This window comes from Cervus elaphus, chromosome 27, assembly GCF_910594005.1.
Source record: "Cervus elaphus chromosome 27, mCerEla1.1, whole genome shotgun sequence".
Taxonomy (NCBI): Eukaryota; Metazoa; Chordata; class Mammalia; order Artiodactyla; family Cervidae; genus Cervus; species Cervus elaphus.
Window position 1 is genome coordinate 36,222,961 of NC_057841.1, and position 13,120 is coordinate 36,236,080.

The following is a 13,120-nucleotide window of genomic DNA, read 5'->3' on the forward strand; positions in this document are numbered from 1 at the left end:
CAAAGACTTGGGCACAGGTAGCTTATTTGGGAGTTGATCTCAAGAAGCATAAATTGGGAGACATAAAAGGGACACAGAGGAAGGAGAAGAGCCAGCGACTGACTAAGGTGTTAACAGGCAGATTCCACCAGGGCAACTGGGGCTCCATCCTGCTGCAGACACTCTGAAGAATCATGTCCTCACTCTGAAGAAAGCTTCTCGGAACTGCCCCAAGAAGTGGCAGAGAAATGAGGGGATTTTCCACCAGCTCCTGTATCTTCTGGGTTGAGGGTTGCCTTTCAGGGTATTAAATCCTGCACTCCCTAGCTGCTTTAAACACAGGCTCAGAAAACTCCCAAGGCCTGGGAAGAGCCCTCGGGCAGGAAGCAGGGAGTCAGGTGGAGGCCCTGGAGATGGTACACATGTGAACGGGCACAAGAGCCATCCTTCATGCTGCCTGCTCAGAGGGAGCTGAGGGGGCTGAGGGCAGGGCTTCCCTCACAGCTCTTGCCTCTAACAAGGCCCGAGGACTGTGTCAGCCGCTGTCCTGCTCCAGCCAGCCCCCTTTCCCCAGCAACCAGCAGAATGGGGCACAAAGGCATCACTTCTCTTCATCATACCTCCAGCCTCTGAGGTGAACAGTCATTCCTTTTGAGGTTTTTGGGTTGGGGGGTGGGAGAAGGATGTTTGCTTTGTCTTTATTTCTGTGTGTGTGTGTGTGTGTGTTAGTCGCTCAGTTGTGTCCGACTCTATGCGACTCCATGGACTGTAGCCCATCAGGCTCCTCTGTCCATGGGATTCTCCAGGCAAGAATACTGGAATGGGTTGCCACACACTCCTCCAGGGGATCTTCCCAACCCAGGGATCAACCCCAGGTCTCCTGCTTTTCTGGCAGACTCTTTACCATCTGAGCCACCAGGAAAGCCCTTATTTCTACTACTATAGGTTAAAAACAGTACTCCTGGGGGCATGACAAGTTGCATAAAATCCTGAGGGATGGGATGGGGAGGGGAGTAGGAGGGGGGTTCAGGATGGGGGACACATGTACATCCATGGCTGATTCATGTGAATGTATGGCAAAAACCACTACAATATTGTAAAGTCATTAACCTCCAATTAAGATAAATATATTAATTTACAAAAAAAGCCTTACAATTCTTCTTGAGGGGCTTTTCCTATCGTTCCCTGGAACCTGTGGGCAGGGCCTGCTCTCCTGGGGAGCCTGTCCTGACCCCGCACTGCTTCTCCTCCTCCTCCCCACCTGAGAGTCGGCCCCTCCCAAGCTCCTGGCCGCCTTGACTTTGAGGGACCATGTGAAGCCCTGCCACACCCACGTTTTTCCCTAGAGGAAAAGCAGAGGTGAATACTGGGAGTCTGGCAGAGTAAGATTCATTCTGATTCTGAAGGAAATCAAGGAGCACAGCTCAAGCCCATGGCTACACCTGCCTATCTCACAGGGTGTGATGGCCAGAGCTCATGTTCCACCAGGAGCCCAGGAAGAAACAAATGTCCTTATATTCCAAATACATCCTTTTTAAAAACTGGACATCGTATTTTGCTTCAAATGTCAAAATGAACTCATACTTGGCCAGACAATATGAAAGTTTCCAGTAAGTTATCCTGTTTTTACTCTATAGCCCGAAACTAATGAATTCTATATAATCTAATGAACTTGAACATATAATCTAATGAATCTAATGAACTTGAGCCCCAGAAAATGCCACTGCCTCCAGTGAATTGCAGAAACTTCCTACATTTGACACTTTGTAAGGAAGGAAATTGCCCTTCAAGATTGAGCCTTGAAGGTAATGTTTTTACTTGTCAAACTGTGTTGGCCAAAAAAAAAAAAAACAATGAAAATCACCAAATAGTCCAAAAGGCAACATGACAACGTAAGCCATCAAACTGACTACAGCACAGCAAAATCAAATTCAAGTTCTCAGTGGCTGGGAAAAAAGTGGTTTGGTAATAACAAGTTCATGGCTTGTATTTTATTTCCCAACCAGGCATCAAGACTTGTACTTCCTTAAGTCAGAAAGAGGAAGACCAACACCATATGATATCACTTATAACCAAGGGAGAGGGGGTGGGGAGGAATGGATTCAGAGTTTGGGATTAGCAGATGCAAACAAGTATATATAGGATGGGGCTTCCTTGGTGGCTCAGTAGTAAAGAACCCACCCGCCAATGCAGGAGACACAAGTTTGATCCTTGGTGCAGAAAGATCCCACGTGCCGTGAGACCACTAAGCCCATGCGCCACAACTCTTGAACCTGTGCTCCAGAGCCCAGGAGCTGCAATTACTGAAGCCCCCGCGCTCTAGAGCCTGCGCTCTGCAACAAGAGAAGCCACAGCAATGAGAAGCCCATGGACCACAACTAGAGAGTAGCCCCTGCTCACCGCAACTAGAGAAAAGCCCTCATAGCCATGAAGACCCAGCATAGACACAAGTAATTAAATAAATAATTTTTTAAAAATATTTTTTAAAAAAGTATATATAGGATGGATAAACAACAAGGTTCTACTGTACAGCACAGGAAACTATATTTAATATCCTGTGATAAAGCATAATGGAAAAGAATATTTTAAAAAGAATGTATATATGTATAACTGAATTACTTGGCTATATAGCAGTAATTAATACAATATTGTAAATCAACTATACTTCAATTTAAAAATAAATTTTAAAAAATTAAAAAAATCAAGATTTGCATTTCCTAAATCTGAAGTCCACAGGTCATGATTCAGTTATGAAATCTAACCTCTCAGTGACACTTTCATGGTTAATTTCAGCAAAAAGGAGAAAATATAGATTCTATGGATGGGGTGTAAGATGTGAACCCTACGAGATAAAACATGCTTACTATGTGGTGCTCCAACACAAGAGGGAAGAAACATGCTCAGTCTGACATGACGTATATTGCTTTTCCTGTCTCTAGACTTCTCTAGAGTATTTTCTACAGGATTATCACAGTACTCTCCAGAGGAGCAGAAGTTAGGAGTCAATCTATTTTAATAAGTGTTTATTGACATTGACTTTATTTTATTAAATGAAAACTTACTTAAAAACCACTGGCCTGAAGAGGTTTAAAAATGAAGCAGTCAACTCATTCAAACCTCACAGCAATCCTATAAAGTGAGCACTAGTATTATTTCACTGTATAAATGTGAAAACTGAAGCAGAGAGTAGTTAAGTTTGTTGCTCAGGGTCACCCAGTAAGTAAGCAGCATACCAGAGCATGAACTAGGGTGGGTTGACCCCAGGACCCACACTCTCAGCCACCTACAGAGCAGCCTCCCAGCCAGGAAGGAGGTGGGTGGGCATCATCTACATGAAGATGTTGGCCATGGCTCATGTCTGTCAGCAACCTGAAAATTACTAAATTATCTCTACGTTGGTGTTTTATTAATTCATCTGTCTTAATTAGGGATTTTTCAATACATCAAAAGGGTACTTTTAAAAGGTAGGTTTAGAAAAAGCCTTCAGGGGAAAAGAGCAAATCCAGAAGGCACTGGTATGTTCAGTAAACATCATTTAATGGGTTAAAATTCCCAGCTAACTACAGAAATCCTCAGTTTAAAAAGTGGTATGATAGGCAAATCCTAGTCATTACATGCAAAATCTCTACTGAATTAGTGCTAGAAGGATAAGACTGAATCATGGTTGAAACTGGGGTTATGGAGTCTTTCAAACCATGCCAGATCTCCCTGAATTGTCTCTGATGCAAATTGACGATGGAAAATATTCTCAGGAGAGGCCTGATTTAACAAAACTTTTGGGCAAAAGAGGTGGAGAACCATTCTATCATGAAACTGAATATAACACACTCATTGGAAGAAATCTCAGTAACATTCAATTTCTAGTCTGTGGGATGCAGTTCCTTTTTAAGTCTTTATTGAATTTGTTACAATATTGCTTCTGTTTCATGATTTGGTTTTTTTGGTTTTCTGGCATCAAGGTATGTGAGATCTTGGCTCCCTGACCAGGGATCAAACCCGCACTCCCTGCATTAGAAGGCAAATTCTACTTGTGTTTAACAAATTACTGCAAACTCAGTGGCTTAAAACAACACCAATTATTATCTTGCAGTTCTTTACGTCAGGGATCTGAGCATGGTGAGACCAGGTTTTCCACTCAGGGTCAAGGCTCCCAGCAAGGTGTCCATTAAATGCCTGAAAATATTTACTTAAAGTTTGCACATGTTGTTAGCAGAATCTAGATCCTTGTGGTTGCAGGACAGGTTCCCACTTTTCTTGCTGGCTGTTAGCTGGGACCTCTCTCCATTTCTAGAATCCACTCTTAGATCTCTGCCACGTGGCCATCACCACAGGAAGCTTTCCTCTTCAAGATCAGCAGGAAAACTTTTCATGTTTCAAATCTCTTCCTTGGAATAGGGCCCAGTCCTTTTTAAGAGCTCCCCTAATTAGAAGAGGTCCCCAGGAGAGTCTTCCTTTTGAGCAACTGACTTGGGATCTTAAATGCATCTGCAAAATCCCTTCATCTCTTGTCATATGATATGACCTTATTATGGAAGTGACATCCATCATATTTATAGAGCTGTCCATACTCAAAGAAGAGGGGCATGAAGCATCCTAGGACCATCTTAGCCTCTCACAGGAGGACAGGTCTTAATCAAATTCCCTCATTGACGAGATGGCCAGACAAGATCAAAAACTATGGTAGACGTTGCTCACAGAGTCGAGATTTCCAGGAAAGAGAATGCTATAAAGATATCTTTGCCATACCCATGTTCACAGCATTATTCACAATAAAGGTGAAAGCATAAAGCATAAAAGTGAAAGCAACCCAAGTGACCACTGGCGGATGAATAAATAAACAAAATGTGATATCCATACAATGGAATATTATTTAGCTTTTAAAAGAAAAGACATTTTGACACATGCTACAACATGGATGAACCCTGAAGACATTCTGCTAAGCAAAATACACCAATCACAAAAGGATAAATACAGTATGATTCCACTTATACAAGGTACCAAGGGCAGTCAGACTCACAGAGACAGAAAGTAGAATGGACAGTCAATGTTCAATGAGTACAGAGTACCAGTTTTCCAAAATAAAAAAGTGTTGAATATTGATTTCACAACACTGTGAACCTGTTTAACACTACTGAACTGTATACTTAGAAATGGCTAAGATACTAAATTTTACATTATGTGTACTTTACCACAGTCAAAACTAATAATAAAAAATACCTTTGTCAATGATACTACTTATAATCATTTTCTTAACTCATGTAATAGACAGGTATGGGTGTTTGCACTGTGACAGGCACTGTTCTGGGTGTTGAGGGACGCAAATATTAAAGTAAAGGATTTCATAGTATTAGTAAACTGAAACTGAAGACTTGTTTTTAAAATAAGCATTATTTCAGAAATAATCACAGGTATATATGTACACAGGGATAAGACATATGGCTGATTCACCTTGCTATAGAGCAGAAACTAACACAACATTGTATATCAACTATATGCCAATAAAAATTAATTTTAAAAAGCAATAACCACAGAAACAATGATCCAAGCTAACTTTCCCCATTCCAGAGGAAAGTACAACTCACTTGCCCCAGGTCCAGGGTGACGTTGACTTTGTTGTACTGCATGCCAGATGAGAGGGGAGGGCTTTGCCACCAACGCTCTGATCCATCAATTGCATTGGTGACAGGGTGTGCTTTCCTGGGGTCCTCAGAATTGCAGTAGTCACAGAACTGCCCCTGGGGGAAAAAGGGTTCTTTTTTAATTTTTAAGTAATTTTTTCCTATCAATTTAGTCAAAGAGGTAATCAAGACAAAGACGCTTTATACAGCTTAGACATGTCAACTGTTGAAGTTTATCATAATATTTTCAGAAGACGGTAGTAAGGCTTTCTCTTTTTCATTTCATCTTAAACCGTATCACCTGCTTAGAACTCTGTTTATTGTGTTTCTAGGATATACATTATATTTATCTTTCATCTGTTGCAGCTACGTTTTTCTTGTCCTGTGTGACACTTTAAGAAGAGCCTGGTGGACAAAGATGCCACAAAAAAAGAAAACTACAGGCCAATATCACTGATGAACATAGATGCAAAAATCCTTAACAAAATTCTAGCAAACAGAATCCAACAACATATTAAAAAAATCATACACCATGACCAAGTGGGCTTTATCCCAGGAATGCAAGGATTCTTTAATATTCGCTAATCAATCAATGTAATACACCACATTAACAAATTCAAAGATAAAAACCATATGATTATCTCAATAGATGCAGAGAAAGCCTTTGACAAAATTCAACACCCATTTATGATTAAAACTCTCCAGAAAGCACGAATAGAAGGAACATACCTCAACATAATAAGAGCTATATATGACAAACCCACAGCAAGCATTACCCTCAATGGTGAAAAATTGAAAGCATTTCCCCTGAAATCAGGAACAAGACAAGGGTGCCCACTCTCACCACTAATATTCAACATAGTTTTGGAAGTTTTGGCCACAGCAATCAGAGCAGAAAAAGAAGTAAAAGGAATCCAGATAGGAAAAGAAGAAGTGAAACTCGCTGTTTGCAGATGACATGATCCTCTACATAGAAAACCCTAAAGACTCTACCAGAAAATTACTAGAGCTAATCAACGAATATAGTAGAGTTGCAGGATATAAAATTAACACATAGAAATCCCTTGCATTCCTATACACTAACAATGACAAAACAGAAAGAGAAATTAAGGAAACAATACCATTCACCATTGCAACAAAAAGAATAAAATACTTAGGAGTGTATCTACCTAAAGAAACAAAAGACCTATACATAGAAAACTATAAAACACTGATGAAAGAAATCAAAGAGGACACAAACAGATGGAGAAACATACCGTGTTCATGGATTGGAAGAATCAATATTGTCAAAATGACTATACTACCCAAAGCAATCTATAGATTCAATGCAATCCCTATCAAGCTACCAATGGTATTTTTCACAGAACTAGAACAAATAATTTCACAATTTGTATGGAAATACAAAAAACCTTGAATAGCCAACGTAATCTTGAGAAAGAAGAATGGAACTGGAGGAATCAACCTGCCTGACTTCAGAATATACTACAAAGCCACAGTCATCAAGACAGTATGGTACTGGCACAAAGACAGAAATATAGATCAATGGAACAGAATAGAAAGCCCAGAGATAAATCCACATATCTATGGACACCTTATCTTCGACAAAGGAGGCAAGGATGTACAACCTTGGAAAAAGACAACCTCTTTAACAAGTGGTGCTGGGAAAACTGGTCAACCACTTGTAAAAGAATGAAACTAGAACACTTTCTAACACCATACACAAAAATAAACTCAAAATGGATTAAAGAGCTAAATGTAAGACCAGATACTATAAAACTCCTAGAGGAGAACATAGGCAAAACACTCTCTGACATGAATCACAGCAGGATCCTCTATGACCCACCTCCCAGAATATTGGAAATAAAAGCAAAAATAAACAAATGGGACCTAATGAAACTTAAAAGCTTTTGCACAACAAAGGAAACTATAAGCAAGGTGAAAAGACAGCCCTCAGATTGGGAGAAAATAATAGCAAACAAAGCAACAGACAAAGGATTAATCTCAAAAATATACAAGCAACTCCTGAAGCTCAATTCCAGAAAAATAAATGACCCAATCAAAAAATGGGCCAGAGAACTAAACAGACATTTCTCCAAAGAAGACATACAGATGGCTAACAAACACATGAAAAGATGCTCAACATCACTCATTATTAGAGAAATGCAAATCAAAACCACAATGAGGTACCATTACACACCAGTCAGGATGGCTGCTATCCAAAAGTCTACAAGCAATAAATGCTGGAGAGGGTGTGGAGAAAAGGGAACCCTCTTACACTGTTGGTGGGAATGCAAACTAGTACAGCCGCTATGGAAAACAGTGTGGAGATTTCTTAAAAAACTGGAAATAGAACTATCATATGACCCAGAAATCCCACTTCTGGGCATACACACTGAGGAAACCAGATCTGAAAGAGACATGTGCACCCCAATGTTCATCACAGCACTGTTTATAATAGCCAGGACATGGAAGCAACCTAGATGCCCATCAGCAGACAAATGGATAAGGAAGCTGTAGTACATATACACCATGGAATATTACTCAGCCGTCAAAAAGAATTCATTTGAATCAGTTCTAATGAGATGGATGAAACTGGAGCCCATTATACAGAGTGAAGTAAGCCAGAAAGATAAAGAACATTACAGCACACTAACACATATACATGGAATTTAGAAAGATGGTAATGATAACCCTATATGCAAAACAGAAATTCACAGATGTACAGAACAGACTTTTGGACTCTGTGGGAGAAGGCGAGGGTGGGATGTTTCGAGAGAACAGCATGTATATTATCTATAGTGAAACAGATCACCAGCCCAGGTTGGATGCATGAGACAAGTGCTTGGGCCTGGTGCACTGGGAAGACCCAGAGGAATGGGGTAGTGAGGGAGGTGGGAGGGGGTATCGGGATGGGGAATACATGTAAATCCATGGCTGATTCATGTCAATGTATGACAAAACCCACTACAATATTGTAAAGTAATTAGCCTCCAACTAATAAAAATAAATGAAAAAAATAAAAATAAAATAAAAAGAAGAGCCTGGTGTGGTTGGGCATCAATGATGTTCTTCAGCAAATCCATTTCAACTCTTCACATCCTCCTCTGCAAGGTGCGTGTCAGGTCCAGGGATACAAAGAGGAGCCCTGCTCACAGCCCCAGTGGAGGTGATAAGCATATAAGTAAATACAAGGGGGTAGGTGTGGCAAGAGCATAGAGCCCAGGGCCTAAGGTGCTAGATATTCCATGAGCTCAGGAAAGGCTGGGTGGAAGAGGGGGGATTTAAGCTGCCTGTGAGGATGGAGAGGACACTGGTAAGTGGCAGTGAGCAGCCAATCGAGAAGGTGTTCCAGGCAGAGGAACCAGCACCAGCAAAGACACAGAGGCCAGCTGGCCCATTTAAACAAGAGCATATGGAAGCATATGCTACCATTTAGCATACCTAAAAGGTAAATGGCAGAGATGTGGCTAGACTGTGGAAGTTGGCAGTCCATTTAGTAGGTAAATGGGAAATCATTTTTACCTGGAGTGATTATTCATTTAATATTATCATCTCTACTGAATTCTGATCCTATTGATATCATCTCATCTTCTTACAGGATTACTCTTTTTTTAGTAAGCAGATTCTCTTGATTCTATCTTGTTTTGTTTCTGAAATGAATAATTTTAGTGCCATTATAGCTTAGATGGTAAAGAACCCACCAGCAATGCAGAAGACCTGGGTTCGATCTCTGGGTCGGGAAGATCCCCTGGAGAAGGAAATGGCAACCCACTCCAGTATTCTTGCCTAGAGAATCCCATGGACAGAGAAGCCTGGAGGGCTACAGCCCATGGGGTCCCAAAGAGTTGGACACGACCAAGCAACTAAGCATGCACCACCTAAAAAACTGATCATAGGCTTTTATATATTGAGTATATTTCAACTTATTCAAAGCCTCACATTTACTCAGTAGTGGACTTCACATACTGAAATGCTTTGCTCCTCAATTAAATGATCTTGGAGTATAACCACTACATAAAAGGAGTTGTTGTTGTTGCTGCTATTGTTTAGTTACTAAGTTGTGTCCAACTCTGGAGACCATAAGGACTGTAGCCAGCCAGGCTCCTCTGTCCTTGGGATTTCCAAGGCAAGAGTACTGGAATAGATTGCCATTTCCTTCTCCAGGGGATCTTCCCAACCCAGGGACCAAACCTGTGTCTCCTGCACTGGCAAGGTGTATTCTTCACCGCTGAGCCACCAGGAAGGTCCACATACAGAGAAGCAAACTTGAGACTTATCATAGCCTCCCCAGGAATGTGCCGTGTTAAAAGGGTAGCTCTGCCCTGGATGAACATCTTGGAAACTAACTTTTCAATGTTTAAGGATAAATTTGATCCTGGGGTGAAGCCAAATGCATGACCAAATGCGTTCATCGAATGAGTTACAGAGGGTTCTTTCATATGTGATGATAAATTACATACAACTTTTATCTTTTGACCCTACATGAAGAGACTTCTGTGACCCAGAAGCAGCACCGTGGGGTGGGCAGTCCCATCAGTTCATGAGGTCAGAGGCCTTGTGACTTGCTTTTCCCCACATCACTTCAGCCCAGCACATCACAGAAGCCCAATAAAGGAATAAGTGTCTCAGGGTTTTCCAAAAATAAATTTGAGTTCTTTCTACAAAATGTTGTTATTAATAAAAAGCATCTGTGCTGTGCTCAGTCGCTCAGTTGTGTCCGACTCTTTGTGACTCCATGGACTGTAGCCTGCCAGGCTCCTCTGTCCATGAGATTCTCCAGGCGAGGATACTGGAGTAGGCTGCCATGCCTTCCTCCAGGGGATCTTCCCAACTCAGAGAATGAACCCAAGTCTCCTGCTCTCCTGCATTGCAGGAAGATTCTTTACCCACTGAGCCATTTGGGAAGCCCCCAAAAAGTATAATTAACAACTGTTTAAGCTAGGACATCTTAACATTTATGAGTATTTTTCCCTTCGGTGATTTTTATTTTTCCCATTTTCTCCCTAGAAATCACTTTACCAGTTTAATTACTTGGTAAAGTTAATTAAATTATTTCTCCTTGAAGTTTATAAGGAGACATGATACAAACAAATTTCTTCCAAGGATGTGGATGCTTATAATCTACATTTATCTCTTTTGGTCACAAGGCATGTGGGATCTTAGTTCCTCAACTAGGAATGGAACCCACACCCCCTACATTAGAAGGCAAAGTCTTAACCACTGGACTGCCAGGGAAGTCTCGAGATGATGCTTTTTGTGTTGTTATAGATGAATTAAGAACATAACATGAGAAATAAAAGTTTTAAATCTCTTAGTGGAAAATAAAAGGTGAAAACTTTTTAGAACTTAGAACAAGGAAAGAGTTCTTAAACAAGACTCAGAGAGCACTGACACAAAAAAATAAACAGATTTGACTACATTAAAATTAAGAACATTGGGTCCATCAACAGACTAATGAATAAAGAAGATGTGGTATGTATACATATATACACAAAATATACATAGTGAAATATTACTCAGCCATAAAAATGAAATAATGCCACTTGCAGCAACATGGATGGACCTAGAGATTATCATACTAAGTGAAGAAGTCAGATAGACAAATATCATATGGTATCACTTATATGTGAAATCTAAAACAATGATACAAATGAACTAATTTACAAAACAGAAATAGACTTACAGACATAGAAAACAAACTTAAGGTTAACAAAGGGGAAGGGGGAGAAGGATAAACTGGAAATTTGGGATTAACAGATACATACTACTTGTATATGAAATAAACAACAAAGACCTACTGTAGAATACAGGAAGCTATATTGAATATCTTGTAATTACCTATAATGGAAAATAATCTAAAAAAGAATATACATATATGTGTGTATGCACATGCTTGCTCCTTCAGAAGAAAAGCTATGACAAACCTAGACACCATATTAAAAGCAAAGATATCACTTTGCAGACAAAGATACGTATAGTCACAGTTATGGTGTTTCCAGTAGTCATGTATGGATGTGAGAGTTGGACCATAAAGAAGGCTGAGCACTGAAGAATTGATGCTTTTGAATTGCAGTGTTGGAGGAGATTCCTAAGAGTCCTTTAGACAGCAAGGAGATCAAATCAGTCAGTCCTAAAGGAAATCAGTCCTGAATATTCATTAGAAGGACTGATGCTGAAGCTCCAATACTTTGGCCACCTGATGTGATGAGCCAACTTATTGGAAAAGACCCTGATGCTGGGAAAGACTGAGGGCAGGAGAACAAGAGGGTGACAAAGGATGAGATGGTTGGATGGCATCACTGACTCAAAGGACTTGAACTGGAGCAAACTCCGGGAGATGGTGAAGGACAAGAAAGCCTGGCATGCTGCAGTCCATGGAGCGGCAACATTGGACATGACTTCGCGACTGAACAACAACATACGCACACAATGCAATCACTTTGCTGTAGACCTGAAACATTTTAATACAATCAACTATACTTCTTCTTTTTTGTGTGGTTTTTTTTTTTTTGGCCACACAGCATATGGAAATCTTACTTGCCCAACCAGGGATCAAACTCAAATCCCCTCAGTACAAGTACAGAGTCTTAACTGCTAGGCCACCAGGGAAGTCCCATGTTTTACTATTTAAAACCCATCCATCCACATACACATTAAGGCTGAGCATGCAAGGACCAATGATGAAAGCATGTCACAAACTGAGGGTTGTGAACAATCCATAATGCAATTCTGTGCCTGAGGTCAAATATTCTTAAATAACCATAAATAAATAAAAGGACAAAAACTCAGAGAAGAGGGGGACAGAGAGAGAACAAAGAGAATTCTTTACATCTTTGTGTTCAGTTATTCATCCACCCAGGCAACAAACCTGTATAGACCATCTATGCAGAATCGGAAGCTGCTTCAGACAGAGGTGAGAATACTGAAAGATAAAAAAGACAAGTGACTTGCCCTCTGAATTGTGTCAAGGCCGTTATTAGCCTAGTCCTGTGGGAAATAGCACATAGAAGAGGCTGGAAGGGAAGGAGACAAAACTGTTGAAACAAACAACAAAGAAAGTTGAGATCCAAGACTGGAGGGCCCCAGAGGACATGCCAGTGTTCACCCAGAGGCTCAAGGAGCGACCTACACATTTTTAGACAGACAGGAAAAAATTAGTCTCTCCTAGTTGCTCACATTTTTAATCATTCTCCTTATCCAAAAGCCTCTTACCAATATTGTAAAGCAATTATCCTTCAGCTAAAAATGAACCAATTAAAAAAAAAAACAAAACCTTCTTACGTATAAGACTGTGCAATTACATTCACAGCCCAAACACTGTCTTGTTCTCAGAAACTAGAGGCTGATTACAGCACCACTCCCTAACATGACTTCTCTTTTATTGTTTGAACAATCATTCATTCATTCAACTTTTCCAGATCGCTTCCAATATGTGGAGCGCTGTGTTGGATGCTAGGGTTAAAACAAAGAAACAAACCAGAGTTGGACCCTGCTCTAGAAGAAATTCGGTGGGAGAGAAGAGA

At 40.4% G+C, this 13,120-nt stretch overlaps 1 protein-coding gene across 2 annotated transcripts in view; it reads right to left on the reverse strand.

Annotated features, from left to right (window-relative positions):
* The window catches only part of LAMA3 (laminin subunit alpha 3), a 250,418-nt gene that overhangs the window by 219,638 nt on the left and 17,660 nt on the right, over positions 1-13,120 (reverse strand). For both annotated transcript variants that reach the window (XM_043889262.1, XM_043889260.1), the window contains exon 2: positions 5,562-5,714. In XM_043889262.1, coding sequence (XP_043745197.1) covers positions 5,562-5,714 — 153 coding nt within the window. The remainder of the gene's footprint in view (positions 1-5,561; positions 5,715-13,120) is intronic.